This window comes from Nothobranchius furzeri, chromosome 1, assembly GCF_043380555.1.
Source record: "Nothobranchius furzeri strain GRZ-AD chromosome 1, NfurGRZ-RIMD1, whole genome shotgun sequence".
Classification (NCBI taxonomy): domain Eukaryota; kingdom Metazoa; phylum Chordata; class Actinopteri; order Cyprinodontiformes; family Nothobranchiidae; genus Nothobranchius; species Nothobranchius furzeri.
The window spans coordinates 91,027,501-91,055,101 of NC_091741.1; the positions used below are offsets into that span (position 1 = coordinate 91,027,501).

A 27,601-nucleotide genomic window follows, 5' to 3' on the forward strand; every position below is an offset into this window, starting at 1 on the left:
TGTGTGTGTGTGTGTGTGTGTGTGTGTGTGTGTGTGTGTGTGTGTGTGTGTGTGTGTGTGTGTGTGTGTGTGTGTGTGTGTGTGTGTGTGTGTCATCAGAAGCCCAGGAACGTTCCTTATATGACACCTGAGGATGTGAGGCTGAGATGATGGCAGAGCGTGTGCAGCTACTCGTAAATTCCTCACGGCTCTCTCCTCTCTCTACTTGAGGCTTACGGGTTGTCAGTGACCTTTGAGGAAGGGAGAAATTTAGGTAAATATCACAAACCAAGTAAAAAAATCTAAACTTCTTTGCCAAAATGTCGTTTTTTTATCGAAAAGGCCGCTCACACTAGGGACCATCAAACAGCTTTTAATCTTAATGCATTTCTCAGAGGAGTTTTCATCATAATTATGGGAGATAAGAGAGATGAATGGTTCCTTAAGGTCTAAAACAACATGTCGCTTCAACTGTTCTAGACATTAAAATCAAGAAAATAACAATTTAATGATCACAGCATTGCAAATATTTGAAGTTGTGTTTGACCTTTATTGATGTCAGTGCAGATATTTGATTAAGCTCCTTAAATTTATGGCATTAACCCTTTGACCAAGAAAAAAGGCTATTTATTCATCTGTCTGACCTTTTTTCATTCATTTGGTGAATACTGTAAGGATAAAACAGGGAAACTATTGAATTAATAGTAGGGGAAGATGTTTCACTACATTTTTAAACATGTCAATATTTTTACACAACTTAGAGAGAGAGAGAGAGAGAGAGAGAGAGAGAGAAAGAGAGAGAGAGAGAGAGACGGACGGACGGACGGACGGACAGAGAGAGAGAGAGAGAGAGAGAGAGAGCGAGAGAGAGAAAGAGAGAGAGAGAGAGACGGACGGACGGACAGAGAGAGAGAGAGAGAGAGAGAGAGAGAGAGAGAGAGAGAGAGAGAGAGAGAGGTGGACGGACGGACGGACGGACGGAGAGAGAGAGAGAGAGAGAGAGAGAGAGAGTGAGAGAGAGAGACGGATGGACGGAGAGAGAAAGAGAGAGAGAGAGAGAGAGAGAGAGAAGAGAGAGAGAGAGAGAGAGAGAGAGGTGGACGGACGGACGGACGGACGGACGGAGAGAGAGAGAGAGAGAGAGAGAGAGAGAGAGAGAGAGAGAGAGAGAGAGAGAGAGAGAGAGAGAGAGAGAACGGACGGACGGACGGACGGACGGAGAGACAGAGAGAGAGAGAGAGAGACAGAGAGAGAGAGAGAGAGTAATTTGTGAATTTTAATCCAGTGGTGTCCATTCCACGTTTCTGAGGACATGTTTTAGATTGCCATGACAGGACAGAATATGTTTTAGATTCTGTCTCACTGCTCCTAACATCAAATCCAGGGGTCAAATTTTTTGTCCATTACAGTAAGTTGCGCAGAAGTCTTTAAAATCAGCTTATTTTAGATAACTGCTGCCCCCAGGACAGACCAGTGTTAATAATAATAATAATAATAATAATAATAATTATTATTATTATTATTATTATCATCATTATTATTATACATCAAACTGACATAGCGATTTTTAGGACACTCAAAGATGCTCATAAATCATATTAATGTTCACTTAAATCATAAATTCATCTTATTTATTCAAGACGTGAATGTAAAACACAATAAAATGTATGCAATTAATGAGTATAAAAGTCAGAAATAAAAAATATTCTATGTTTCTGCTGCTCACCATTTTTAAAACGTGCATATCTCCACAGTTTTTTTTTTGTGAAGATAGCAACAGGTGACTAACAAAAAAAATAAACATTATAAATTTTATTTTTAAATAACATTTGAAATAACTGAAATGTATTTTCGTAAAATACTTGTGTTTTTCCAATTTCAGTTAAATGTTTTGGATACATATTGTTTTTTAATAAAACAGAATAAAGGAGCAACACAAGGCATCGCCACAGGTTAAACTCCCACAGTTACCACTAGGCCCTGTCTGGCCACCCGTATCAGATTGTTCTGGAGGCGCCTCTGCTATAGATGTCACATTTAGAGTTCAGATTGGGATTATTAGTTCCATACTCTTTCATGGACAACAACAGCAACCACACATCAACGTTCAGGAGTCAGCATTTCACTTTTCTGTCTTATTTTGTTTAGTTCAGTAAACCCAGTAGAAATGGTCGACGGTCTACGCGGAGCTGTCCTCTTTGTTACAATAATCTCTATCTTATTCCTCATACTTTGTTTGGATACCCTGTGTAACGTGGCAAAGGGCCGTGCATCTCATCGAATGGCCAGAAGTTAACTCTCTTTATGCAGGTCAGGCCGATATGACACCGGAGGTTTCATGTGAATATCTGTGTAAAATGGTAAATGACCTGTATTTGTATAGCGTCTTCTTAGTGTTCTACAACCCCCCAAAGCACTTCACAACAGTTATTCACCCATTCACACACTGGTGATGATGAGCTACAATGTAGCTACAGCTGCTCTGGGGTACACAGACAGAGGCGAGGCTGCTGAACACTGGCACCACCATTCCCTCCAACCAGCACCAGCATGCAAGGTGGGTTTAGTGTCTTGCCCAAGGACACAACATCAGAATTTTCTGGTCGGAGCCGGGATTGTCCCAGTGTACTTGTCCACTATCCCTATCCTGGTCCATATCCAACTCATACTCCGATTATGAAGGTTTCTTAACTTATCCTGTTCTAAATCACAAGACACCTGTGAAGACACAAGACTTTTTTATCAAATCCTTTAAATAAACTTATCTTGTTTTGGCTCATAAAATTATCTTCTAACTTTACAAGTTATTGCAATCATATTCTGTGGTACCTATAATGTGCTTTTATATCTAAAGGGTTTCAATAATGTTGAATGTCCCACGGTAATGAATGATGAGTCAACAAATGTTTATTCCCATAACGATTTATTCCAGATCTTGAATGACACCAGATTAGTTACTGATTGACTGATGTTTTTATCAGTATATTCACACATTCATAATATTATTATGAACGTTTAACATATTCACTTCACATTAAAGATTTACTCCACATTAGGTGAAAAATGTGTCTTCACGGGTGTCATGGAACAGGATAAGTTAAGCAACCTTCATAGGTTGTTAGGTTTATTTTTCCTTAAAACACTCATTTTGACTTTGGTTTAAAGTGAAAAGAAACAACTGAGGGGTCCTCCTCTTTTATATTTTATGGGCAAAACATGGTTCAATTGACTGTGAAAAGTAAAAAGAGACAATAAAAAAGTCTGGTTTATGTTAAAATATAACACAACCAGACAAATATCAGATACTCTGAGAAAAAAACGGACCTTTTGGAAAACAAAATAAAGAAAACAAAAAATAGAAATTAATAATAATGTTCATAAGATAGAGAACAAGAGGCTGTTTAGCTGTTTCAAGTGTTTTTACCAGTTTATTGTGCTTTCAACATACTTCTATTCATTACAAGTTTTTGAACACGTGTGTGCGCTTTAACCATATGTAAAAAACATCATTATTAAAGGTGTGCAACCACAGTCATTGTCCTCCTCTCTGACGGCATGCAAAATGTACTTTTACCAAATTATTCACAAGGAAACCAAACACATTTTTATCATTGTCTGCAGTCAGAGAAATTTTGGGTCATTTTAAAGCATAATACAATTCTAGGTTGTGCCACATACCATAGTTCTCTTTATTGTACTGATCTGTTAGAGTATTGGCTATCATGTTCTGGTTCGTATCTTTCTCAGATCAGTTTCAAAGAAAGTAATTTTACTTTTTCACCAGATGCACACATTGAAAATGAGGCAACAATGAGAGACAAGAAAGGAAAATGGAACGATGTCCGCAGTGGCGCCAGAGAGGACAGAAACAGAGGGATGGAGGCAGGCCTGTGCTAGAGAAAAGGGGACCAGATAAGAGCGATGCTTGGAAGCTTAAAGAGTAAAACATACGGGTGGAGGGGGAGTGGGTTCATGTGGGTCAGAGACTGGTGATAGAGATTAATGATGGAGTCCCAGACAAGAGCAGGAGGCAGAATGAAGGGTGATACAAGACAGAACAGAAGAACAATAATGCTGTCCAGCAAGGAGAGAGAGAGAGAGAGAGAGAGAGAGAGAGAGAGAGAGAGAGAGAGAGAGAGAGAGAGAGAGAGAGAGAGAGAGAGAGAGAGAGAGAGAGAGAGAGAGAAGGGACCTGGACAAAGGACAAAGCCAAGTGTCTCATTTCAAGAAGCTGATCAGTGGCTGGAGGAAGAGTCCCAGAGTTCCCAGGACACACACCGTCACAAAAACCCAGAGGAAGATCCTGTCGATGACCATGGCTACATACTTCCAATCATCCTCGACCTGAGGAGAGAGGAAAGAAACATCAGGATGAGCCCATACACTCGTTTACAACTACACCTTCTACACCTCATAGCCTAAACAGTATTTCAAATTGTTCAGTGTTGGTTTTATAATTTCTCAAACTACCACATTGAGCTTGTTACTGTCTGACAACCAGAACATTTATTTTTCTGAGGAAATACTAAACTACGTCATGTATTAGTTCACAGATCAGCTGGTTTTCATGAACTAAAGGGAAATGTATTCAAATTTAGTTGCAGAATTAATGACTCAAATTATGTATGAAGGATTTCTCTTACTTTCAATTGACTTTGTCTGATTTCATGAAAACATTGGAAACCCTGCTCAATAGTCAACTTTCCTTGTGGGGTCACCCATTAGGACAGTGGGAGGGTTAATTCAACTTGAAAGGTGAAACTAATATGAGATAGACTCATTGCATATAAAGTGAGATATTTCGAGCATTTATTTGTTTTAATTGTAAGCAAGAAGGTCGGGTTCAAATCCAAGTCTGACATCTTCAGCATGGAGTTTGCATGTTCTCCTGTTGCATGCGTGGGTTCTTTCTAGACAGAGTCTTGGACGAGTCAGTCGCCGTATTGGCTATGGTACTCTGTCATATGACACCTGTCGCCCAAGCCAGGTATCCTGCGCTGACCAGGGCAGACAGGTTTCAGACCAGAGACTTGCTTCCATGAGAGGAGCAGGGCCTGATGACGAGACTAGATTCCATTGACGCTTTTAAGGATTTTCACAGTAAAACTCAAAATTTGCAGCTGAAACTGGAAATTACAGAAATGTACCAAAAACGTGTTTTTTTTAAATGATGAAATAACAATTTCACATGTTAAAAAGCTCCAAAAAGGATTTTTCATAATATGACCCCTTCAATTGAAAAGGTTGAACGCAAATACAATGTGAATTTATACTCATAATTGTAATAATGGTACATATTTTAATAATAAAACAATGAAACACAAAATCACAGGGTTAGCAGGATGAGAAGATCTTCAAAAAATTCAAATCTGTATATTTGATACACTTGAAAAATGTTAAGATGTTACATTACAAAACCATTCAATGGCTCTTGATGATTTTTGCTCCTTCTGAATGATGACAGGAGTCCTAAACATGCAGCCGTGTTTATTTAAAAATGTATCTGGTGACAGGATATACCAGAGCTGAGTGAAGAGCACAAGCACGGTCCCTCCTAACCATTTCCAGGTGTGCAGAATGAGATTATGATTAAGCTGGGGCAATGAAGCCAGTGATTTGGAATGTTTAACTGTTCTGAATGCTTCTGAAAAAGAGCCAAGTGTTGCTAAGAAAAGATGAAGCTGAGGCAACAAAGATATCAGCAGCATCCAGAGAGTGAGGAGGGCGTCCACAAAGCCCGGCTTCTGTAACGAACAAGCAGCTTTAAACTCCTGATATAGCAACATGTAAATGCTTTCTGCTCCATGGTGGCTGCTGGTGTGTTACTTGAGTGTGCCGAGGAGACTGTGGGCAACAGCCTGCTCACCTAATTTAAATTAACTGTTTGATAATGACTAAAACGGGTTTTATTTTCACATGTTAAGAATTTGGTTTAGTTGTTGTCTAAGTAATTTTGGAATGAAAGATCTAAAGCTGCCTTTTGTGTGTGTGACCAACTTCTGAGGTTTTTGCTGAGTTTTGTTCGTGAGATCCAGAACAGTACAACCCCGTGTTATTTTAAGGCCAGTGCCATATATGGTGCTAAATTGAATACTAATTGGATGTTTTTTCAAAGTGGCCACCGTCTGATTAGCCATGTCACATTTTATCAGGCTGGTGATGTCACAACTCTAGCAGAGAGGACAGGAAGCAGCAAGATCAAAGGTAAATAACAGATGAAACAAGCTTCCGTGTTCTCACTCCATTATGTTTTTGCTGGCTGTGAATGGGCAACAACTTCAGTATTACTACTAGTATCTAAATTTAATTGATCAGCTGTTTTTCTTTCTCTAAACACCTTCCATTGTAACAAAACTGTTTTTATCCCATGCTTTTTCATGTTTAAGTACATTATACCTTACACATGATAGGAATCCCCCATCTGGTATCTAATCACTCATATGTGGAAACCCAGATGCCGGTTTAATCTGCTGTTACAGACTCTCATGTTTTAGTGTGCGTGAGTCAGAATTGACAACTGCAGCTTCAATCCTCTCCTTAAAAAGAGATTACAAACTATTTAGTTCAGATAAGCCTCTTTTTTCTGACTCCACATAAACCAAGTTTGCCTCATGTGATGTCACTTGAAGGGAAGTTTTCCAGGGAGCCACAAAACTTTTCATGACTGTGCTTTATTTAATCATCTATTATCGTGATTTAGCAATAAAACTTTTGTTTTCTAACATGAGCAGTTTGAACGTCTAAACCTCGAGATTAATTTTGCTTTAATTTTGCTTTAAATTTCACTGATAATTGAAACTCATTCTGAACTCATGAGCTTCTCATTTGTCCTGAAAGGCATATTCACACATACACATCTGGAATTATTAGGTAGGGTCTACTGTTTTAAGTGTTGCAGCTTGCCTTTGCAAAGCAGCAGCTGCAACTGTATTTTTAAAACAATGATGTCAGGCTCTCCTACTCCACTGCGGGATGTTCAGCAGGATACTGAATCCTTATTTTATTAGATTATCTCTAGAGAGAAATCTGAAATCTGATTAGGTGATGCACTCTATGGCTGAATTTCCTAATGCTACACCCAACCTTATACAGGTGCTGGCCAGTAAATTAGAATATCATCAAAAGGTTGAAAATATTTCCGTAATTCCATTCAAAACGTGAAACTTGTACATTATATTCATGCAATGCACACAGACCAATGTATTTCCAATGTTCATTACATTTAAATTTGATATTCATAAGTGACAACTAGTGAAAACTCCAAATTTGGTATCTCAAAAAATTAGAATATTCTGAAAAGGCTGAATATAGAAGACACCTGCTGCCACTCTAATCAGCTGATTTACTCAAAACACCTGCAAAGGCCTTTAAAAGGTCCCTCAGTCTTGTTTTGAAGGCACCACAATCATGGGGAAGACTTCTGACTTAACAGCTGTCCAAAAGACAATCATTGACACCTTGCACAAGGAGGGCAAGACACAAAAGGTGATTGCTAAAGAAGCTGGCTGTTCGCAGAGCTCTGTGTCCAAGCACATTAACAGACAGGCGAAGGGACGGAAAAAATGTGGTAGAAAAAAGTGTACAAGCTCTAGGGATAACCGCACCCTGCAGAGAATTGTGACGACAAACCCATTCAAAAATGTGGGGGAGATCCACAAAGAGTGGACTGCAGCTGGAGTCAGCGCTTCAAGAACCACCACGAGGAGACTCATGAAGGACATGGGATTCAGGTGTCGCATTCCGTGTGTCAAGCCACTCTTGAACAAGAAACAGCGCAAGAAGCGTCTCGCCTGGGCCAAGGACAAAAAGGACTGGACTGATGCTGAGTGGTCCAAAGTTATGTTTTCTGATGAAAGCAAGTTCTGCATTTCCTTTGGAAATCAAGGACCCAGAGTCTGGAGGAAGAGCGGAGAAGCACAGAATCCACGTTGCATGAGGTCCAGTGTAAAGTTTCCACCGTCAGTGATGGTGTGGGGTGCCATGTCATCTGCCGGTGTTGGCCCACTCTGTTTCCTGAGGTCCAGGGTCAATGCAGCCGTCTACCAGGAAGTTTTAGAGCACTTCATGCTTCCTGCTGCTGACCAACTTTATGGGGATGCAGACTTCACCTTTCAACAGGACTTGGCACCTGCACACAGTGCCAAAACCACCAGCACCTGGTTCAAGGACCATGGTATCCCTGTCCTTGATTGGCCAGCAAACTCGCCTGACCTTAACCCCATAGAAAATCTATGGGGTATTGTGAAGCGGAGGATGCAATACGCTAGACCCAACAATGCAGAGGAGCTGAAGACGACTATCAGAGCAACCTGGGCTCTCATAACACCTGAGCAGTGCCACAGACTGATCGAGTCCATGCCACGCCGCATTACTGCAGTTATTGAGGCAAAAGGAGCCCCGACTAAGTATTGAGTGCTATACATGCACATTCTTTTCATGTTCATTCTTTTCAGTTGGCCAACATTAGAGAAACAAACATTTTTTCATTGGCCTTTAGAATATTCTAATTTTCTGAGATACCAGATTTGATGTTTTCATTGGTTGTCACCTATAAATATCAAAATTAAACGTAATGAACATCGGAAATACATTGGTCTGTGTGCATTGCATGAATATAATGTACAAGTTTCACGTTTTGAATGGAATTACTGAAATATTTTCAACCTTTTGATGATATTCTAATTTACTGGCCAGCACCTGTATGCCAAGTGTAAACTGGGCACTGCAGTTCAGATCACAAGAGGAAGGTGGTAATAAAAAACCTCTATGAATTGAGACACGCCCTCCAGCATTTTAACATAAACAAGCACAACATGTTTTAACTCGAATTTCAATAAGCAGCATCTAGCTGTAGTGCAGCTCCCATCGCTTCATTTGAAGGCTGCTTGAAGGCCTCCGTAAGCCCATCTGTACATCCAGGAACAACCGGGCCACCTCCAGCTAAAGCATTTATAAAACCAAACACTTCTGAACCTGCTGACTTGTGTCATTACCTCCTTGGCTTTGTTGCGAGTCCTCATGTTCTCTGCGATGTACTTCACACTCTCAATGGCCTGTTTGATCTCTGGCGACACCACAGAAAAGGCGACCACCGCGTTGACTGGCGACGAGGCTTTCAGGGGCCTCGGCACCTTCGGCAGCTCCGACTCCGAAGGCCCCTGAGTTGGGGGTGCTTGAGTTGAAGGAGGTGGCACCTTCAGGGGTGGAACAGGAGTTGGGACCTCCTTCCCTCTGTAGGGACACCTCCGGGTCATATCGCGGTTTAAGTCACGGTTCTTCTCACCAATATCTACACAGTTCATGGAGCCACCAGCTGTGGAGGTTCCTCCACCTCCTGCTGAGCCACTCTCTATAGCTGGACACGGCACCCCTCCGGTTATTCCACCAACACTTACACTACCTGAGCTGCTTCCTCCTCCTATGCTGCTCTTTCTTGTCTTTAAGCCTCCACTGCTTCCTCCTCCTGTAACTCTAGCAGGTGATGAGCAGCTCTGGTCGATCGGTCGTCTCATCAGCATTACTCTGGGCAGTACTCCAAGAAACACCATCCTCACCCACTCCGGCATGGTGTGAGTCATGGGGGTGCGGTAGTGAACGTTCAGCACAAAGACGGTGATGACAATGCTCAGAGTCACAAAGATCATGGTGAAGAGGAGGTACTCTCCGATCAGAGGAATGACCAGCGATGTGGAGGGGATGGTCTCTGTGATGACCAGCAGGAACACGGTGAGGGAGAGCAGGACTGAGATGCACAAGGTGACCTTCTCTCCGCAGTCTGACGGGAGGTAGAAGACCAGCACAGTAAGGAAGGAGATGAGGAGGCAGGGGATGATGAGGTTGATGGTGTAGAAGAGAGGCAGGCGGCGGATGTAGAAGGAGTAGGTGATGTCCGGGTAGATTTCTTCACAGCAGTTATACTTGATGTCATGCTTGTATCCTGGTGCATCGATGATCTCCCACTCCCCGCTTTCCCAGAAGTCCTTTAGGTTCACCTGTCAAGGGTCACATGAGAGTTTTTAATTTAAAAAAACAAACTACAAACACATAAAGTCTGGTGAGGTGGAATCTCTGATATTTGAGTATCAGATGACAATTCTGAAACACGACGAGAGGCTTGTTCCCAAATGTGTTTCTATTAAAGTAATGGTTAATACTTAAGTGCGGTTCGCACGCCAGAATTTTTAATTGCCAGCCAATTTTCAAAGCATGAGAAAATGCACATGCAGTGATACTATATCGCAGCTATACCAGTTTTGGTGTGCGGCGTGCAAATCACTGACTCCACTCGTGGACTTTCCCCCATCAGATGGAAAATCTTATGAGATCAAGCATGACTTCAAGGTAAACAAGCAAGGCAGAGGAGCATGCCGCAGGCTTTCATCACCTCGTTTTCTGATGGGCTAGACGTCACATTCAACAGAAAGCACGTTTGTTTGTAAATCAGATCCAATCCAACATGTTTGAAAGCCCAGATTTATGAACAGTCCTACGTCCTTCTGAGCAGAACATAGCTCTCTAAGTGACCACACATGGTAGGATTATCTAAGAGTATTGTTACAGCCGTTATGGTAATAGGGAAGAACTTAAAGGGTCAAAAATCAGCATGATTAACCAGCCTTGTAAACCTGGTTTTAGTCATCTGGATACAAACAAACAATACATGTTAAATAGCCTAATATAAGCCTAAACATTTAAAGTTGGTTTTAGTACTATATGAAATTTTAGCAATTAAAACTAATGATACATTAGTGGTGAACATACAAATTATTCATGTACAAATTTCCCTTTTAAGTTTCAGCGCTTCTTCACTGAGACAAGTTCAGAGATGAACTCTGGTTGGTTGGTATGGACCCAGAGGTTGAATTGTGTTTGAAGCTGAGTACGAGTGAGAACAATGGAAAAGATTACACAGGACTTTAGCTGTTAAACACATTTCAGACATGATATCTCTTCTATTGTGCTTTTTCCCAACTTCATTTGGGGGATTTTGATGCAAGATTTCATTTAATTTGATTTCATTTTTATTTCAAACAGATATATCCATCAGAATTTACTGTCATCATCATTTATTCCACAACATTCCTTTGTTTGAAAGGGAGCAGGCTGACGTGTAAACTGATATATCCTTACCACTTCTTATATGATATATGTTACTTGTTTATTATATTATAATATCACACTAACTAAAAAAGAGAAAAATAAAAAAATAAATAAACAACTAATCTAAAGCAATTACCCCCCCAAGATCGCTGTGAAAGTTCATTGTTTCCAATAAAGAAACACTTTAGGCTATTAAATCTATCATAAATGTGTTAATAAAGTTTCCTATTCAAACAGAAATAAATATGAAGAGCATAAAAACAGATAAAAGCCATTTGTGATCAAAATCATCAAACTAAATTTAGGCTGAAACAACATAAAGTAAATAATAATAATAATAATAATAATAATAATAATAATAATATGTATTTTGGGTAACTTTTCAAACAGAGTTAGCTGTTTTGGCAAATGAAATATGAATATGAAAATAGCACAGATAATATAACAGTACACATATTCCTCCCCATGACACACACACACACACACACACACACACACACACACACACACACACACACACACAAACCCACTCTAACCTTGGAACCAATTAGCACCAAGTCGATCTTGGCTTTATCGTAGGTCCAGGAGCCGAACTTCATGGAGCAGTTCTGGTAGTCAAAAGGGAAGTACGTAATGTCCATCGGACAGGAGGATTTGAATATCGCTGGGGGAACCCATGTGATTGTACCGTCATACTTCAGCAGAGCTTTGGTTTTGTCTTCCACCAGGAAATCACCTACAGCACTGGGAGAGAGTTTTTCATTTAGCTAAAGGATCAGAAGAGTCAGAGCAAACACTCAGATCAGGTATGGAGAAGAAATGAGACAACCTGATCTCAAAGGTGTAGCTGCAGGTTATGAATATGGTTATGTTGAGGTATGGCTTAGTTTGCTTGGCTTAGTGTGGGGCTTACTTGGGTGTCTATTTTTTTCCAGTAAAATTTACTTTAGTTTTGACAAGTACCTCAATCAGTTTTACAAAAAAAGGATTTTCTTTAAAACTGTATAATTTCTCTGAAAGGATCATTTTGGTTCTATAAGATGGGAAGATTTCAGGCAAAGAAAATCTAATTTAAAGGTTTACACTGCAGAGATTGATTTTCCAGAAAATAAAAGATTTCATTTATTTGTTTTACATAAATTAATTTCTTAGCTAACATGTTTTGCTAAAACAATTGATCTCATTTCAGATATTTCAATATATTTCAGCTCATCTTGAGCTTTATTTACCATTTATGGCAATGGTTTGGTTGAAATTCCAGAATAAGAATAATATTAGTTTTCATATGTAACCTCCTAAGACTCATTTTTGACTAACAAAAAAGAGAGGAAAGAAAAATGTTCAAGATAATATAAAATTTCTCTGAATAATAAAAAAACGTCTAAGTTCCAGACATTAAAATATTGTAGTACAAGAAGTCAATGTCCACATATGTGGACACAGGACCACAGGAGGTTAAAGAGTAAGGTCACTTAAACAGTTTCTTAATTCAAGATTATTTCTGTGTAAAACTGAAATCTGGATTGAGATTATCAGCAGAAATCAGTGCCATGTTTGTAATTTCTGATTTACATGTGTCATAATCTGCTGGTATTTAGTTAGATGAGTGTAATTCTCCTTCAGCTCCACAGTATTGCTCTCTGCCTACCTGCTTCTCATCAGTTATTCTGCTCACTTGTTCTTACTTTGTAATCACCGTAGATTATTTATTCTAAAACCAACAGAAGCCATGAGGTTCTATAAATGCCAGAAAATCACTGTTTGCATGCAAGATAAATGTTATTCTGAACTTCAACTGCTTAGTATTTAGATTTGCTTCACTCCAATTGGCACACTTATGTTTATGTTTGTTTATGTTTATGTATTTAGCAGACGCTTTGTCCAAAGCGACTTGTCAACATCTCCCAAATTATGGTCAGGGAAATAAAACAATAGAATCTAATTAATGTAGAAATTTCTCTCAGACCATCAGAGTTTGAAGCTTCCACTTTTGTGCACTAAAACGTACTTGTTATATAAAACGATATCTGGCCTCCAGATCTTGTTAGAAGGGACTCGGATGAACTCGATGCCATCATAGTCAACTGGAGTCCATCTCAGCTTGTAGTCATTCCACACCTAACTCACCGGAGAAGCAGAAAATCTTAATAAGATGGTGAAAATGACCAAACAGATAATGGAAACCACCAAATCAGAACTCACGTGTCTCAACCACAAGTTAGTCTCCATGATTTGATTCACCTCGTCCTGACAAACATAACATAAAAACAGCTGATGATGTGTTTTGGATTCTTTTTAAACATCTCATTTGTATTTCAGGAGAGCTGTTTGTTGCTGGGATTATTTGCTCTTACCACTTTGACCAGTTGAGATATAGACACCTCAAACTCCACAGTAACTGGATCAGAGACATTCTCCACCGGTCGGATGAACTGGTTGTATCTCCGAAACAACCTTCGGAATAATCTGTCCTCTGCTTTGGATGGAAAACCGCCTGAAGACATGGAAAAAGGAAAGATGAGGAGGAAATGGGAGAAGATTAGCAGGCGGGGAGCTGGAATGCAGTGTCATTTAACACTGACTGTTAAATATATCTTTGTGGAGCTGTCTGAGATGATCGCTGCTGGGAAATTAAACTTTACTCCATTTATTAGCAAAAGGTCAGTCACTCAAGTGGATTTATCAGTGTCTGCTAAAAAATAATAATCTGAGTGGCTAGAAAGTTAATTTTCTCTCTGCATCAAGGTTAAAGTTCACCAGTGAAGGAGAACGAACCAGAGACTGAAGTGGATTACAGAATGACTTCTGTGCCCTTTAGATCCTTCAGATGTAGCATCATCTCAAACCAATCTGACACAAATTTACATTAGACTTTTGTGAAATGACCACATATCTGTCAGAAGAGGCAGCAGGTCCGCCATGACTCCATGAGGATAACAGCAAATAAATAATTGAAGGTAACATTTGGCCTATTTCTAAAGATAAACCTGATCCTCAGGTTATAAGTGCACTATTAGTTATGTCAGGAGCTTAATCTGATTTGGACCAAAGATTATGTAGCATTATCAAAAGGTCACAGTAGAAACTACATTATTCATGATGCAATGTCTTTACAACTGTGGAAAATTTACAAAGCTTGGAAAAGTGTTGGTTCGCTTAAAGCTTTATTCTATTTTTGCTTTGTTTCTACACCTAAATGTTTCAGATCAGCAAACCAGTGACAGAAAAAAAGAAAGACAAAAACAAAAGGCAGTTTTCAAAGGATGTTTTATTTCATTAAAGTGATTCAAATCAACCTGGACGTGTTTGAAAAAATAATTCCCCCTAAAGGTAACTGATGTAGTCATTCTTCTTCTGGCAACAGCAGCAACCAAGTGTTTGTGATAACTGATTGTGAGCCTCTCAGTTTGCTGTAAATGAACTTTGTGCCACTCTTCCAGGGAAAGTTTGTTTTAAGAATGAACTAGTTCAATGTTCAGTTCATACATTTTAAAACAAACAAGTTCATTTTTAGTTCACCATTAAAAATATTTAGAACTAAGTTCACTGTTCAAAAACAAACTTATATATATATATATATATATATATATATATATATATATATATATATAATTAATAGAAATCAGTTTGAATGGCATCCATTAAAAGGTGAATTATTAATCAACCAGAGGGACAAACTAGGCTGAGATAGGAAACAAGAATGTACCTCAAATTGAAATATTCAGTGCAAAACAATCAGTTATCTTTAAATCACGGAACTTCTCAAATTCTGACAATTTTCTGACTTGTTTGCCCAAGAGAAAAAAGGTATAGACCTTGGATCAACAATCATCCCCAAATGATTTGGTAAAAAACAAAGTGTCAGAGTCCAAGCCCCCAGGCCGGGCTCTCCCAGCTGACCGGCTTCCGTCTTGGACCACATTACCCAGCACGCCCCTCGCGGGAATTCCCTCCACGTTTCACCTGCGTCATCCATGTCTATATATGGAAGACGCTACACCGGCTCTTCACTCAGTCATCTCGGATCAAGGTCTAACTATGGACCCTCAGAAAGTCCAGGCGGTGAAGGACTGGCCCCTACCAACCAGCCTGAAGCAACTGCAGAGTTTTCTGGGTTTCTGCAACTTTTTCCGTCGATTTATCAAAGACTTTAGCACCATTGTGGCGCCTCTCACCTCTCTCACCCGACCGAGCCCTCCTGGTCAACCGTTCCGGCTCACCCCAGATGCCGTTCGGGCCTTCCACTACCTAGTCGCTCGTTTCACATCGGCTCCTATCCTGCGCCATCCGGATCAGGCAGTCCCTTTTGTGGTCGAGGTAGACGCTTCGGATGTCGGCGCCGGCACCATCCTGTCCCAAGGCGGCCCAGATGACAGGCTACACCCCTGCGCCTACTTCTCCAGGAAGTTTTCCACCACCCAGCAGAAGTACGGCGTAGGGGATCGCGAGCTGCTGGCCATAAAATGGGCGTTGGAGGAATGGAGGCAGTGGCTTCTGGGCACCCCTCAGCCGTTCACCATCTGGACTGACCACCAGAACCTAACCCACATCCGGTCAGCCAAGCAGCTAAATCCTCGCCAGGCTCGCTGGGCCCTCTTCTTCGAACCCTACGAGTTCCATCTCGCCTATCGCCCCGGGACTAAAAACCAGAAGGCGGACGCCCTCTCCCGCCAGTTCACACATTCAGCGCCCACGTCCGAGCCGGCGCCCATCCTCCCGGAGCACCGTTTCGTGGCCCACCTTGGGTGGCCGTTGGAGGAGGCCATCCAAAATGCCCTCCGGGATGACCCAGCGCCGCCAGAGACCCCCGCCAGTCGGCTCTACGTCCCCGCGGCCTGTCGCAGTGAGGCGTTGGCCTGGGCCCACTCATCACGCCTGTCTGGTCACGCGGGCTTCTCTCGGACTCTCAAGTTCTTGAAACGGGCTCTCTGGTGGCCACGTATGGAGAGGGACGTTAAGGAATTCACGAGCGCCTGTGACGTCTGTGCCCGCTCTAAGGCATCCATCCAGGCTCCGGTTGGCACCCTCAGACCTCTTCCGGTGCCCAGCCACCCCTGGTCCCATGTGGGGCTGGACTTTGTCACAGGTCTCCCGCCGGTCAACGAACTCGACACCATCCTAACGGTCACTGACCGGTTTTCCAAAGCTGTTCACTTCATCGCCCTCCCGGGCCTTCCCTCGGCCCGACGCACTGCAGAACTGTTTCTGGAGAATGTGGTGCGTCTCCACAGGTTCCCGGTCGACGTGGTCTCAGATCGTGGTCCCCAGTTCACGGCCCGTTTCTGGAAAGCCTTCTGCCATCTAGTGGGAGCTTCTGTCAGCCTGTCTTCGGGCTACCACCCACAGACCAACGGTCAATCGGAGCGGGCGAACCAACAGTTGGGCCGGTACCTCCGCTGCTTTGTCTCGGCCCAGCCCTCGCAGTGGCCTAAGTACCTCCTCTGGGCGGAGCTGTCCCATAATCTTCACACCTCCTCGGCCACTCAGATGTCCCCTTTCGAGGTCTGCTATGGCTACCAGCCCCCAGTCTTCGCCCACCAGGAACCCGAAGTCGCGGTGCCAGCCGCTCAATCCCTGGTGAGGCGTTGCAAGAACGCATGGATCAAGGCGCGGGCCTCCATTACCCGGGCCAACGCCCGTTACTCACACCAACACCTCCGCAGGCACCGCCCGGGTCCCTCCTATGCTCCAGGGGACAAGGTCTGGGTGCCCACGGCAGGCCTCCGGGTCCGCGCTGGTTCCAGGAAGCTCGCTCCCCGGTTCCTCGGGCCCTACCCCGTGCAGGAGGTCATCAACCCGGTCACGTACCGGCTGCGGCTGCCTACAAGCCTTCGCGTCCATCCTACCTTCCACACCTCCCGGCTCAAGCCTTACGTGGAATCCCCCCTCCTGCCACCTCAGGCTCCAGCACCTCCGCCGGCCCGCTTCCTCGACGGTGATCCCATCTACACAGTCCGGCGCATTCTGGACGCTCGCCGCCGGGGTCGGGGCTGGCAGTACCTTGTAGATTGGGCGGACTACGGCCCCGAGGAACGCTCCTGGGAGCCGGCCCGCTCCATCTTGGACCCTGCCCTCATCTCGGACTTCTGGGCCCACCGAGGTGGCCCGGGGACTTCTGGAGCCGTCCCTGGACCGGGGGGTCCTGTCAGAGTCCAAGCCCCCAGGCCGGGCTCTCCCAGCTGACCGGCTTCCGTCTTGGACCACATTACCCAGCATGCCCCTCGCGGGGATTCCCTCCACGTTTCACCTGCGTCATCCATGTCTATATATATGGAAGACGCTACACCGGCTCTTCACTCAGTCATCGTTCCACCGTGATCCATGATCAGAGTATTTCCAAAGCTACTACAGCTAAACCTCCACCTTTCCTCCTCAGACCTCATCCGTCAGCCGTTCCAGCACCGCTTTCAGCCCACCATCTGTATAATAAACGCTCTTACTCCCGAACCCAGTCTTTGAGTCTGACAGGATGACTGAGTCCATTAATCCAGCGGAGTTCGAGCAGGTGAGGAGAAAGATGGAGCAACTGGTGAACGAGAACGTTCAGCTCCACGCCCAGGTCGACCGGCTTAACACCAGACTGAACTCCCAGACCGATCTCTCCATGCAGTTGTCTACTGCCGTCACGGCACTCCAGCAGCAGGTTCATGCTCTCCACCTGCAAGCCCTCACTCCACCGACGGGAGAGCCACACTTCAGTCTCCCGGAGAAGTGGAATGGAGAGACGGGGAGTCCAGACGGTCTGCTCGCTACCCTCGAGATGCAGTTCGAGTGCCACCCAGGACGCTTTCCCACTGCGCGTTCTCGAGTGGCACAGCTCACCTCCCTGCTCACCGGACGCGCGGCAGAGTGGGCTGCTGCGCTCTATAATTCTAAATCACCGGACTGCAATGACTACGCTGCATTCGTGGCTGCCCTCAGAAAGACGTTTGTTCCACCCAGCAGCGAGATGGGGGCAGAGGCACGACTCCTAATACTCCACCAGAAGGAGCGCTCTGTGTGCGCTTATGCGTCGGAGTTCCGCACCATCTCCGCCAAGCTGCGGTGGGATGACTTTGCCCTTCGAGCCGTCTTCTTGGAGGGACTGGCAACCTACATCCGGGATGAGATGGCGGGAAAGGAGCTGCCCCAGAACCTGGATGAAGTGGTGGATCTGGCGTTGCGCATGGATCAGCGGGTTCTGGTTCGGCCCAAGTCCTTCACTCGCCCATTCAGGGCGCCTGGACCTCTTCCTCGTTCCCCCACGGCTGCTCCCGGACCCGCTTCTACTGATGAGCCCATGCAATTAGGCCACCTTCCTCCAGAGGAGAGACAGCGACGGTGGCGCGAGGGTCTCTGTGCCTATTGTGGCTCCTCCCACCACAGACGCCTGAACTGTCCATTACGTTTGGGAAACGAAGGAACCCACTGAGTATCGGGGTCGCTCAGCCTGGGTCACCTTCAGCCCCCACCTCTTCAAATCGACTCCTTCTTTATGTTACCCTCCTTCATGGTGAGGCCTCACTCCAGATGCACGCGCTGGTGGACTCGGGGGCCGCTGACAATTTCATGGACATGGATCTGGTTAAGCGCCTACGGATCCCCATGACCCCCTTGGAGAGAGTTGTGCCAGTGACCTCGGTGGACGGTAGGCCCCTCCAACCCTATCCGGTCCAAAACCGAACCCAGCCACTCCAGATGATTGTCCAAGGCCACAGAGAGACCATCCAGTTCCTGATCATATGTGCTCCCTCCTCTCCTCTAATCCTGGGATTTCCCTGGCTCCGTCTCCATGACCCCCGGATTTCCTGGTCCCAGGGCCGCCTTTTGGAATGGGGGGCCCAGTGCCAGGCCCACCTCTCTCCTCCTCCATCCATGCCAGACTGCCCGGCCGGTGACCCTGGTCCTACACCGCCCAATCTGCCACTGCCCTACCGGGACCTGGCTGCGGTGTTCGACAAGCGGCGCGCCACCACACTGCCGCCTCACCGCCCGTACGACATGGAAATTAAGCTGCAACCAGGAACCAGTCCACCCCGGGGGCGCCTTTTTTCTCTCTCTCCCGCCGAGTCCAGAGCCATGGAGGAATATATTGACCAGGCCCTCCGGCAGGGTTTCATCCGACCCTCGTCGTCCCCAGGTGCTGCAGGCTTCTTCTTTGTCAGGAAAAAGGAGGGTGATCTCCGCCCCTGTATAGATTACAGAGGACTGAACAAGATCACAGTCAGAGATCGTCATCCTCTGCCGCTCCTCACGTCCGCCCTGGATGCCATCTCCCAGGCGCGGATTTTCACAAAGCTGGACCTCCGGAGCACCTACAGCCTGGTCCGTATCAAAGCTGGAGATGAGTGGAAGACGGCGTTCATCACCCCCACCGGTCACTGGGAGTACCAGGTCATGCCCTTTGGACTGTGCAATAGCCCCGCCGTTTTCCAACGCTTCATCAATGATGTCCTCCGTGACATGTTGGGACGGTGGGTGTTTGCCTACCTGGATGACATTCTGATCTACTCCAAGTCAGAGGCCGAACACTACCACCATGTTCGCGCTGTCCTGACCCGGCTCCTGGACAACAACCTGTTCTGTAAGCCCGAGAAGTGCTCCTTCCACCAGCGGTCCGTTTCATTCCTGGGCTACCTGATTTCGGATCAAGGTCTAACTATGGACCCTCAGAAAGTCCAGGCGGTGAAGGACTGGCCCCTACCAACCAGCCTGAAGCAACTGCAGAGTTTTCTGGGTTTCTGCAACTTTTTCCGTCGATTTATCAAAGACTTTAGCACCATTGTGGCGCCTCTCACCTCTCTCACCCGACCGAGCCCTCCTGGTCAACCGTTCCGGCTCACCCCAGATGCCGTTCGGGCCTTCCACTACCTAGTCGCTCGTTTCACATCGGCTCCTATCCTGCGCCATCCGGATCAGGCAGTCCCTTTTGTGGTCGAGGTAGACGCTTCGGATGTCGGCGCCGGCACCATCCTGTCCCAAGGCGGCCCAGATGACAGGCTACACCCCTGCGCCTACTTCTCCAGGAAGTTTTCCACCACCCAGCAGAAGTACGGCGTAGGGGATCGCGAGCTGCTGGCCATAAAATGGGCGTTGGAGGAATGGAGGCAGTGGCTTCTGGGCACCCCTCAGCCGTTCACCATCTGGACTGACCACCAGAACCTAACCCACATCCGGTCAGCCAAGCAGCTAAATCCTCGCCAGGCTCGCTGGGCCCTCTTCTTCGAACCCTACGAGTTCCATCTCGCCTATCGCCCCGGGACTAAAAACCAGAAGGCGGACGCCCTCTCCCGCCAGTTCACACATTCAGCGCCCACGTCCGAGCCGGCGCCCATCCTCCCGGAGCACCGTTTCGTGGCCCACCTTGGGTGGCCGTTGGAGGAGGCCATCCAAAATGCCCTCCGGGATGACCCAGCGCCGCCAGAGACCCCCGCCAGTCGGCTCTACGTCCCCGCGGCCTGTCGCAGTGAGGCGTTGGCCTGGGCCCACTCATCACGCCTGTCTGGTCACGCGGGCTTCTCTCGGACTCTCAAGTTCTTGAAACGGGCTCTCTGGTGGCCACGTATGGAGAGGGACGTTAAGGAATTCACGAGCGCCTGTGACGTCTGTGCCCGCTCTAAGGCATCCATCCAGGCTCCGGTTGGCACCCTCAGACCTCTTCCGGTGCCCAGCCACCCCTGGTCCCATGTGGGGCTGGACTTTGTCACAGGTCTCCCGCCGGTCAACGACCTCGACACCATCCTAACGGTCACTGACCGGTTTTCCAAAGCTGTTCACTTCATCGCCCTCCCGGGCCTTCCCTCGGCCCGACGCACTGCAGAACTGTTTCTGGAGAATGTGGTGCGTCTCCACAGGTTCCCGGTCGACGTGGTCTCAGATCGTGGTCCCCAGTTCACGGCCCGTTTCTGGAAAGCCTTCTGCCATCTAGTGGGAGCTTCTGTCAGCCTGTCTTCGGGCTACCACCCACAGACCAACGGTCAATCGGAGCGGGCGAACCAACAGTTGGGCCGGTACCTCCGCTGCTTTGTCTCGGCCCAGCCCTCGCAGTGGCCTAAGTACCTCCTCTGGGCGGAGCTGTCCCATAATCTTCACACCTCCTCGGCCACTCAGATGTCCCCTTTCGAGGTCTGCTATGGCTACCAGCCCCCAGTCTTCGCCCACCAGGAACCCGAAGTCGCGGTGCCAGCCGCTCAATCCCTGGTGAGGCGTTGCAAGAACGCATGGATCAAGGCGCGGGCCTCCATTACCCGGGCCAACGCCCGTTACTCACACCAACACCTCCGCAGGCACCGCCCGGGTCCCTCCTATGCTCCAGGGGACAAGGTCTGGGTGCCCACGGCAGGCCTCCGGGTCCGCGCTGGTTCCAGGAAGCTCGCTCCCCGGTTCCTCGGGCCCTACCCCGTGCAGGAGGTCATCAACCCGGTCACGTACCGGCTGCGGCTGCCTACAAGCCTTCGCGTCCATCCTACCTTCCACACCTCCCGGCTCAAGCCTTACGTGGAATCCCCCCTCCTGCCACCTCAGGCTCCAGCACCTCCGCCGGCCCGCTTCCTCGACGGTGAGCCCATCTACACAGTCCGGCGCATTCTGGACGCTCGCCGCCGGGGTCGGGGCTGGCAGTACCTTGTAGATTGGGCGGACTACGGCCCCGAGGAACGCTCCTGGGAGCCGGCCCGCTCCATCTTGGACCCTGCCCTCATCTCGGACTTCTGGGCCCACCGAGGTGGCCCGGGGACTTCTGGAGCCGTCCCTGGACCGGGGGGTCCTGTCAGAGTCCAAGCCCCCAGGCCGGGCTCTCCCAGCTGACCGGCTTCCGTCTTGGACCACATTACCCAGCATGCCCCTCGCGGGGATTCCCTCCACGTTTCACCTGCGTCATCCATGTCTATATATATGGAAGACGCTACACCGGCTCTTCACTCAGTCATCGTTCCACCGTGATCCATGATCAGAGTATTTCCAAAGCTACTACAGCTAAACCTCCACCTTTCCTCCTCAGACCTCATCCGTCAGCCGTTCCAGCACCACTTTCAGCCCACCATCTGTATAATAAACGCTCTTACTCCCGAACCCAGTCTTCGAGTGTGACACAAAGCAAATAAATAAATAAACGAATTGTTTAATATTACAGGTGCGACACAGTGACTGGTGATTTCAGGTTTGTCTTTTTCCTCGGTTCATTCCAGTTAATTCCATACTTGGAAATGTCAACTTCAGAGTAGAAATAATAAACTGGAACAACCCCCAAAGTCAGAGAATGTTTTTTTTAAATTCAACTTTAAGGTTCAATATAGCAGCTCCTTGTTAAAACAATAGTAGCTGTGGAGGAAATATATTTTACAAGATAAACTTTTAAGGGTGCATCTAAAATCGATGTTTTGTACAGTTATGTGTAGTTGTATATTTCCCAATGTAAATGGAATGCACCATGACGTCCGTCCTCCATACAACATAGGCATACAAGAGTAGATGCCGCACCGACCGCTTCTACCTATGATGGCCGCATTTGCAGGTTCTACATTTTATAACATCTATGATTAACAGGATGTTTTAGCTAGGCTTTAGCTCCGAGGAGATCTGGAGCTCAAATAACAAAATAATGCGTTCATAAACCCATTCACGCATGCCTTAACGAACACCTTCACTTTAACGTTCGTCATGCAAAATTTGAACAAGTTTGGTTCACGTTCACAAGAAAAACAAATTAGTTCACGAATGATTGTTCATTTGGGAACAACACTGCACTCTTCTTTATACTCTAATTTCCCTCAGGGATTAATAAAGTATTTTTGAATTGAATTAAAAAAAAAGAAAACGAATTGAATTGAATTGAATTGAATAGATATGTTCTCCTTCAGCACCATTGGAGGGTTTTCCAGCATTAAATGGCCTGTCAAAGGTCAGACCATCACACTACCACCAACGTGTTTGGTCAGTTGTGTGATATTTATTCTCTTTAATGCAATATCAGTTTGTTCCACTTTTGTCTTTTTAATCAACAGAATGGTTTCCCAAAATTATTTGAGATCATCAGGATTTGTGTTTCTGTAGGTGTGCAGAGGTTTTGTCCTTGGAAGCCATGTTTGCCTCACATAACTTTCTCATTGCTGAATCATTAACCCTGACCTTAAATGAGTCTTGCAGTATTTCAGTAGTTGTTCTTAGTTCTTTTGGTCTTAAATATCTTTAAAAGGGGCATGATCAGCTGTGTTTTGAGATTTTTCTACTGGACTGAGGTGATTCTACTGGTCTGGCAGTCATCAGGACTGGGTGTGGCTGATACTGACCTCAACTTTGTGTGGTTTCCAGCAGGTAATTTATCATTTATCCCATTTGCACACAGGCCCAGTCTGGTCTGGATAATCATTCATCCGTACCAAATTAAACTTAACTTGAGGCCCTCTCTTCATAGGTCAGTCTACATGAGACTGACTCTCAACTGACGTTCAAAGTCATAGGCAGCGAAGCGTCTGTGCAGCGCGAAAGCCCGGGTGGACTGTTTGTTTAATACAGGGTGATCATATTTCCATTTCCAAAATAGAGGACAGGGGATCTGTGCCTATGACGTCTGTCAGCGCGTGGCAGTGAATGAAGCGGATGCAAGGATCCATATGCGGGTGAGGCAAGCAGGTAAGCAGGCAAACAGGGACGATTAACGGTTTTAATAGAGAACACGCTAACATAGAAAAAATGATCCAACAAGAGACACAGAACTGAAGGGGTTTAAATACATGAGGGCTGGGAGCTTGGGTGATTGGGAAACGAGAGGCAGGTGGGAGCAATTAACATGGACACAGGACTGAACAGAATGGGGAGACAGGACAGGGTGTAACAACGTCCCACAATGGCAACGCCACACAATCCATGTTGGGACCCATTTTTTTGTAAGAACTAAATTAATATCAGATTCTGCCAATAAAAGGGCTCTAAAACAATTCATATGTGAATATTTAGCATATTTACTGCAAAATATCATTTTTCTGCTTTAGTGCTGCAACAAGGTTTTATTAATAATAAATTATTATACCTTTTGTTTTACTACAGCATCGGTAAGCTTCCTGTGCACAGATTATTAAGGATGCTTGTTTCAGCTGAGAGATTAGACGATAGGATCAATGATAAAATAAGTTGTCACACACTCCATGGAAACTTTCAGATAATCCACAAATAGTGGCTTTCAAATGGTTTTGTTACTTTTTGCAAGTTTAGAAAAGCAGCATGAGACAGCATGTCTGATAAGTTAGTTTTCATCTGATAATATTAGAACATGTCAGTAATGTCTGAGGAGCTTTTATAAACACTGTATAACTAACACTACTGGAGAGGGCATGAATTACACAGAGGCTTCTGGGGAGGGGGGTGGGGGGTCATTTTGCCTTGGCCCCCAAAATGTCCTGAAACGGCCCTGGGTGTGTGACTGAGTTTTGAAGGTGATCTGAATTGTATCAGATGTATGATTACTACATGTGTATAACTTACTGTTTTATACAGGTAAAAACATGTAGTGGAGATAAATCTACCTACATTTTACTTTTCAACACTTTGTTTTGTTTTCTTGTTTTTATTTAACTATTTCCTGTCCTGTCTGTCTCTCATCTTCCTGCATCTCTAAATTCTCCAGAAAAACTGCTGCCTGGATTCTTACTTTTTCACCTCATCAGTTACTTTGAGCAGATCAAAGGGATCTCCTGACCGCAAAGCGGAGAGCGCGTTTCGATGCTGCGTCAGTGAGGTGAAATCACCGCAGCACAGGTGATGAGCTCTGCAGTAGCAGAGCGCTTCAGGCACAAATAAGACAGAAAATAGAGAACATGTGCAGACATGAACGATCGTGTGCTAATTATAGTTTTTTGGTTGCGCCACTTTGAGAATGGACCGTGCGCTGGAAGCAGCAGCCTGGATCGCTGCGCAACAACGATCAGCGCTCTGCAGCTGTCTGCGCTCTCTGCTCAAAAGAGTCCATAAATGACGTAATATAGGTAGAAAACTTTTTTCCGGCTCCCCTGGATGTGTAGGATATCCAACTCTCCCATAATTCGATCCCTGCTCCTGGATAAAAAGCCGGACATTTTCATCAATACAAGAACCCCCAGTCCGGACGCCCGGACAGAGAGTGAAAAGTGGACATGTCCGGGGAAAACAGGACGGTCACCATAGTTTAATATAAAGCGGGAGATTACAGATACAGTATTTTGCTCGTGCCCTTGCTGCCCTGGACCCTTTAGAGTCCGTGGGCCCTGGGCAATTGCCCAGTTGCCCATATTGTTAAACCGGCCTTGAGTATGATCATGTATTTTTGACTTTACGGATCCTGTCTGAATTTTTATTCTTTTGTTAAACTTCATGAACAATTCATCTTTGCGTTTGTCAATAAAGTAGTAAAAAAAGTAAAGATGTCTGACAATGTTTTTTGAGCAAATGACGTAAACTCTAGGTGGTGGGGCATTAAAATTGATATAGTGTCACATTTATTAAAGAACAAAAAACGTCTTGAGTCTGATACCTGACAATTGTTATTTTACCTTGTTGATTACTCCTAGCAGAAAGCTTTGTAGATCCTTGTAATCAGATATAACAGATGGATGTAATATATATAAACATGTATAACTGTGGTGAACAAAATACATCAATCTGTAAAATCAAACAAATAAATAAAAGTACCTTAAGCAAGCATAGCAAATGAGCTAAATTAAGAATGTTTTTAAATCTTTGCCATCAGCTGTTTCCTTTAATGTGAAACCTCAAGCTGTGCATTCAAAAAACATTGATGTTAAATGAACTTGAATCTTTTAGCTTGAAGTTTTTCAAAAGGGTATTTAAGTTGAAAGTCTTGCTTAATAAATGCAAAAGCTGCTGGCTAATCTCTAAAGACTAGGAGCTTTAAGCAAAGAGAGAGAGAGAGAGAGAGAGAGAGAGAGAGAGAGAGAGAGAGAGAGAGAGAGAGAGAGAGAGAGAGAGAGAGAGAGAGAGACAGAGACAGAGAGAGAGACAGAGACAGAGAGAGACAGAGAGAGAGACAGAGAGAGAGACAGAGACAGAGAGAGACAGAGAGAGAGACAGAGAGAGAGACAGAGAGAGAGACAGAGAGAGAGACAGAGAGAGAGAGAGAGAGAGAGAGAGAGAGAGAGAGAGAGTCAGAGTCTGGAGAGGTGTGCATGCGAGGCGGCACTGAGGATCAGATTGTGGAAAACTGCCACAAGTAACACTTGTGCTTGGGATGGCACAAAAAGCCACGCCTGTCTGAGCAGAAAATGTTACTCCGCCTGGGACAGCACAGACTCACGCCACCAGAGCACCCCTAGGAACTCTGGGGCTGCTCTGCTGTGGCCTCAAAAGAGGATCTTCACTGCAGAAATAGATTTACTCATCCACAATAATCCCATCAGACCTTTGTTAGGTTCTCCGGCTGGAGACAGGTCATTCTAATGCCCTCGGACTGCAAACTAAATACCTAGCGATGCGTGTGCGAACAAATGCTTTAAAAAGCTCAGGCTGACCTCTTCCTCAAAGTTTTATTAAGTCAACGAGTGAAGCATGTTATTTTAATGCAGTGCAAAGCCATCAAACGAGCTTTTATAGAGGGAGGTGAAAGTGTTTCACTGAAGGGGCAAATAGGGCAAAATCCACATAAACACAAATAGACATGCGAGCTAAAGTAAAGAGCTGGATCTAAACAACTAAATAAAACATGGCCGCATGAAGAACAACTTGCTGTTTTGACTTAGTTGCAGCTTTACTTTGAAATTTCTCTGCTTTATATTTTAGTTTTCATTCATATTTGTGTAGTGTTTTCATGCCCATAAATAATTATTTGTGGTGGCTCTACTTATATCTGCTGTTCAAAGATACTCTAACACATCCTGATGAAAGTGATGCCACATTTTATTTTAGTGAGGAAGAGAGACAGAAGACAGAAAGACCCACCTACTCACCCACCACTGCACCTTTAATAGTTGTTCTTAAACTCGTAGCAAACATAGCCTTTATTATTTCTTCAGATGTGGTTTCAGTTACAGGTCAGCACCGTTGAGAGGATATGAACACTTATTATCAGACCTGTTCCATAAGGTGTGTTGAACAACCTCAGTTTGGAGAAACACTTGTTAGCTTTGTCTGGATTAACAACTAGTTCAAACAAAGCTTAAACTAAAGTAGATCTCTGTTGTCTTAAAATTACTTCAGAAGTTTGTACAAACACAGTGATATCAATTGTTTTCAGTTTTATATTAGAAATGGAATTTCATGATGTTGACGGTCGTGCTACGGCGAGCTGGTGCCCATTACGTAAACCGACTCCAGCGTAAAGGTCTGCACTAATGTTTTGACACCAGCCTGTGAGTTTTTTTAAAGGTGACAGTTTTCCACTTTGGTCTCAGTCCTACTGGCTGTTAGCATATCAATTAAATCACAAATAATCTATTTCTCCAAACTGATTTGATTCAAAGAGCTCCCAACTATCTTTTCCTCCAGATCCTCTTCAAAAGATCTGAACTACCACTTTCATATTTTTGAGCTGATTCAAACTGTTTGCAGTTTTATTAAG

General features: G+C 45.1%; 1 protein-coding gene across 1 annotated transcript in view; it reads right to left on the minus strand.

The window, feature by feature from the left end:
- Window positions 1–3,379: 3,379 nt before the first annotated feature.
- Window positions 3,380–27,601, minus strand: part of LOC107377075 (neuronal acetylcholine receptor subunit alpha-3) — a 60,884-nt gene continuing 36,662 nt past the window's right edge. Inside the window, exons 2-7 of the mRNA XM_015946484.3 lie at window positions 13,434–13,573; window positions 13,282–13,326; window positions 13,088–13,197; window positions 11,616–11,823; window positions 8,973–9,971; window positions 3,380–4,323 (exon numbers count right to left, since the gene is read on the minus strand). Coding sequence (XP_015801970.1) covers window positions 4,198–4,323; window positions 8,973–9,971; window positions 11,616–11,823; window positions 13,088–13,197; window positions 13,282–13,326; window positions 13,434–13,573 — 1,628 coding nt within the window. The 3' untranslated portion in view covers window positions 3,380–4,197. The remainder of the gene's footprint in view (window positions 4,324–8,972; window positions 9,972–11,615; window positions 11,824–13,087; window positions 13,198–13,281; window positions 13,327–13,433; window positions 13,574–27,601) is intronic.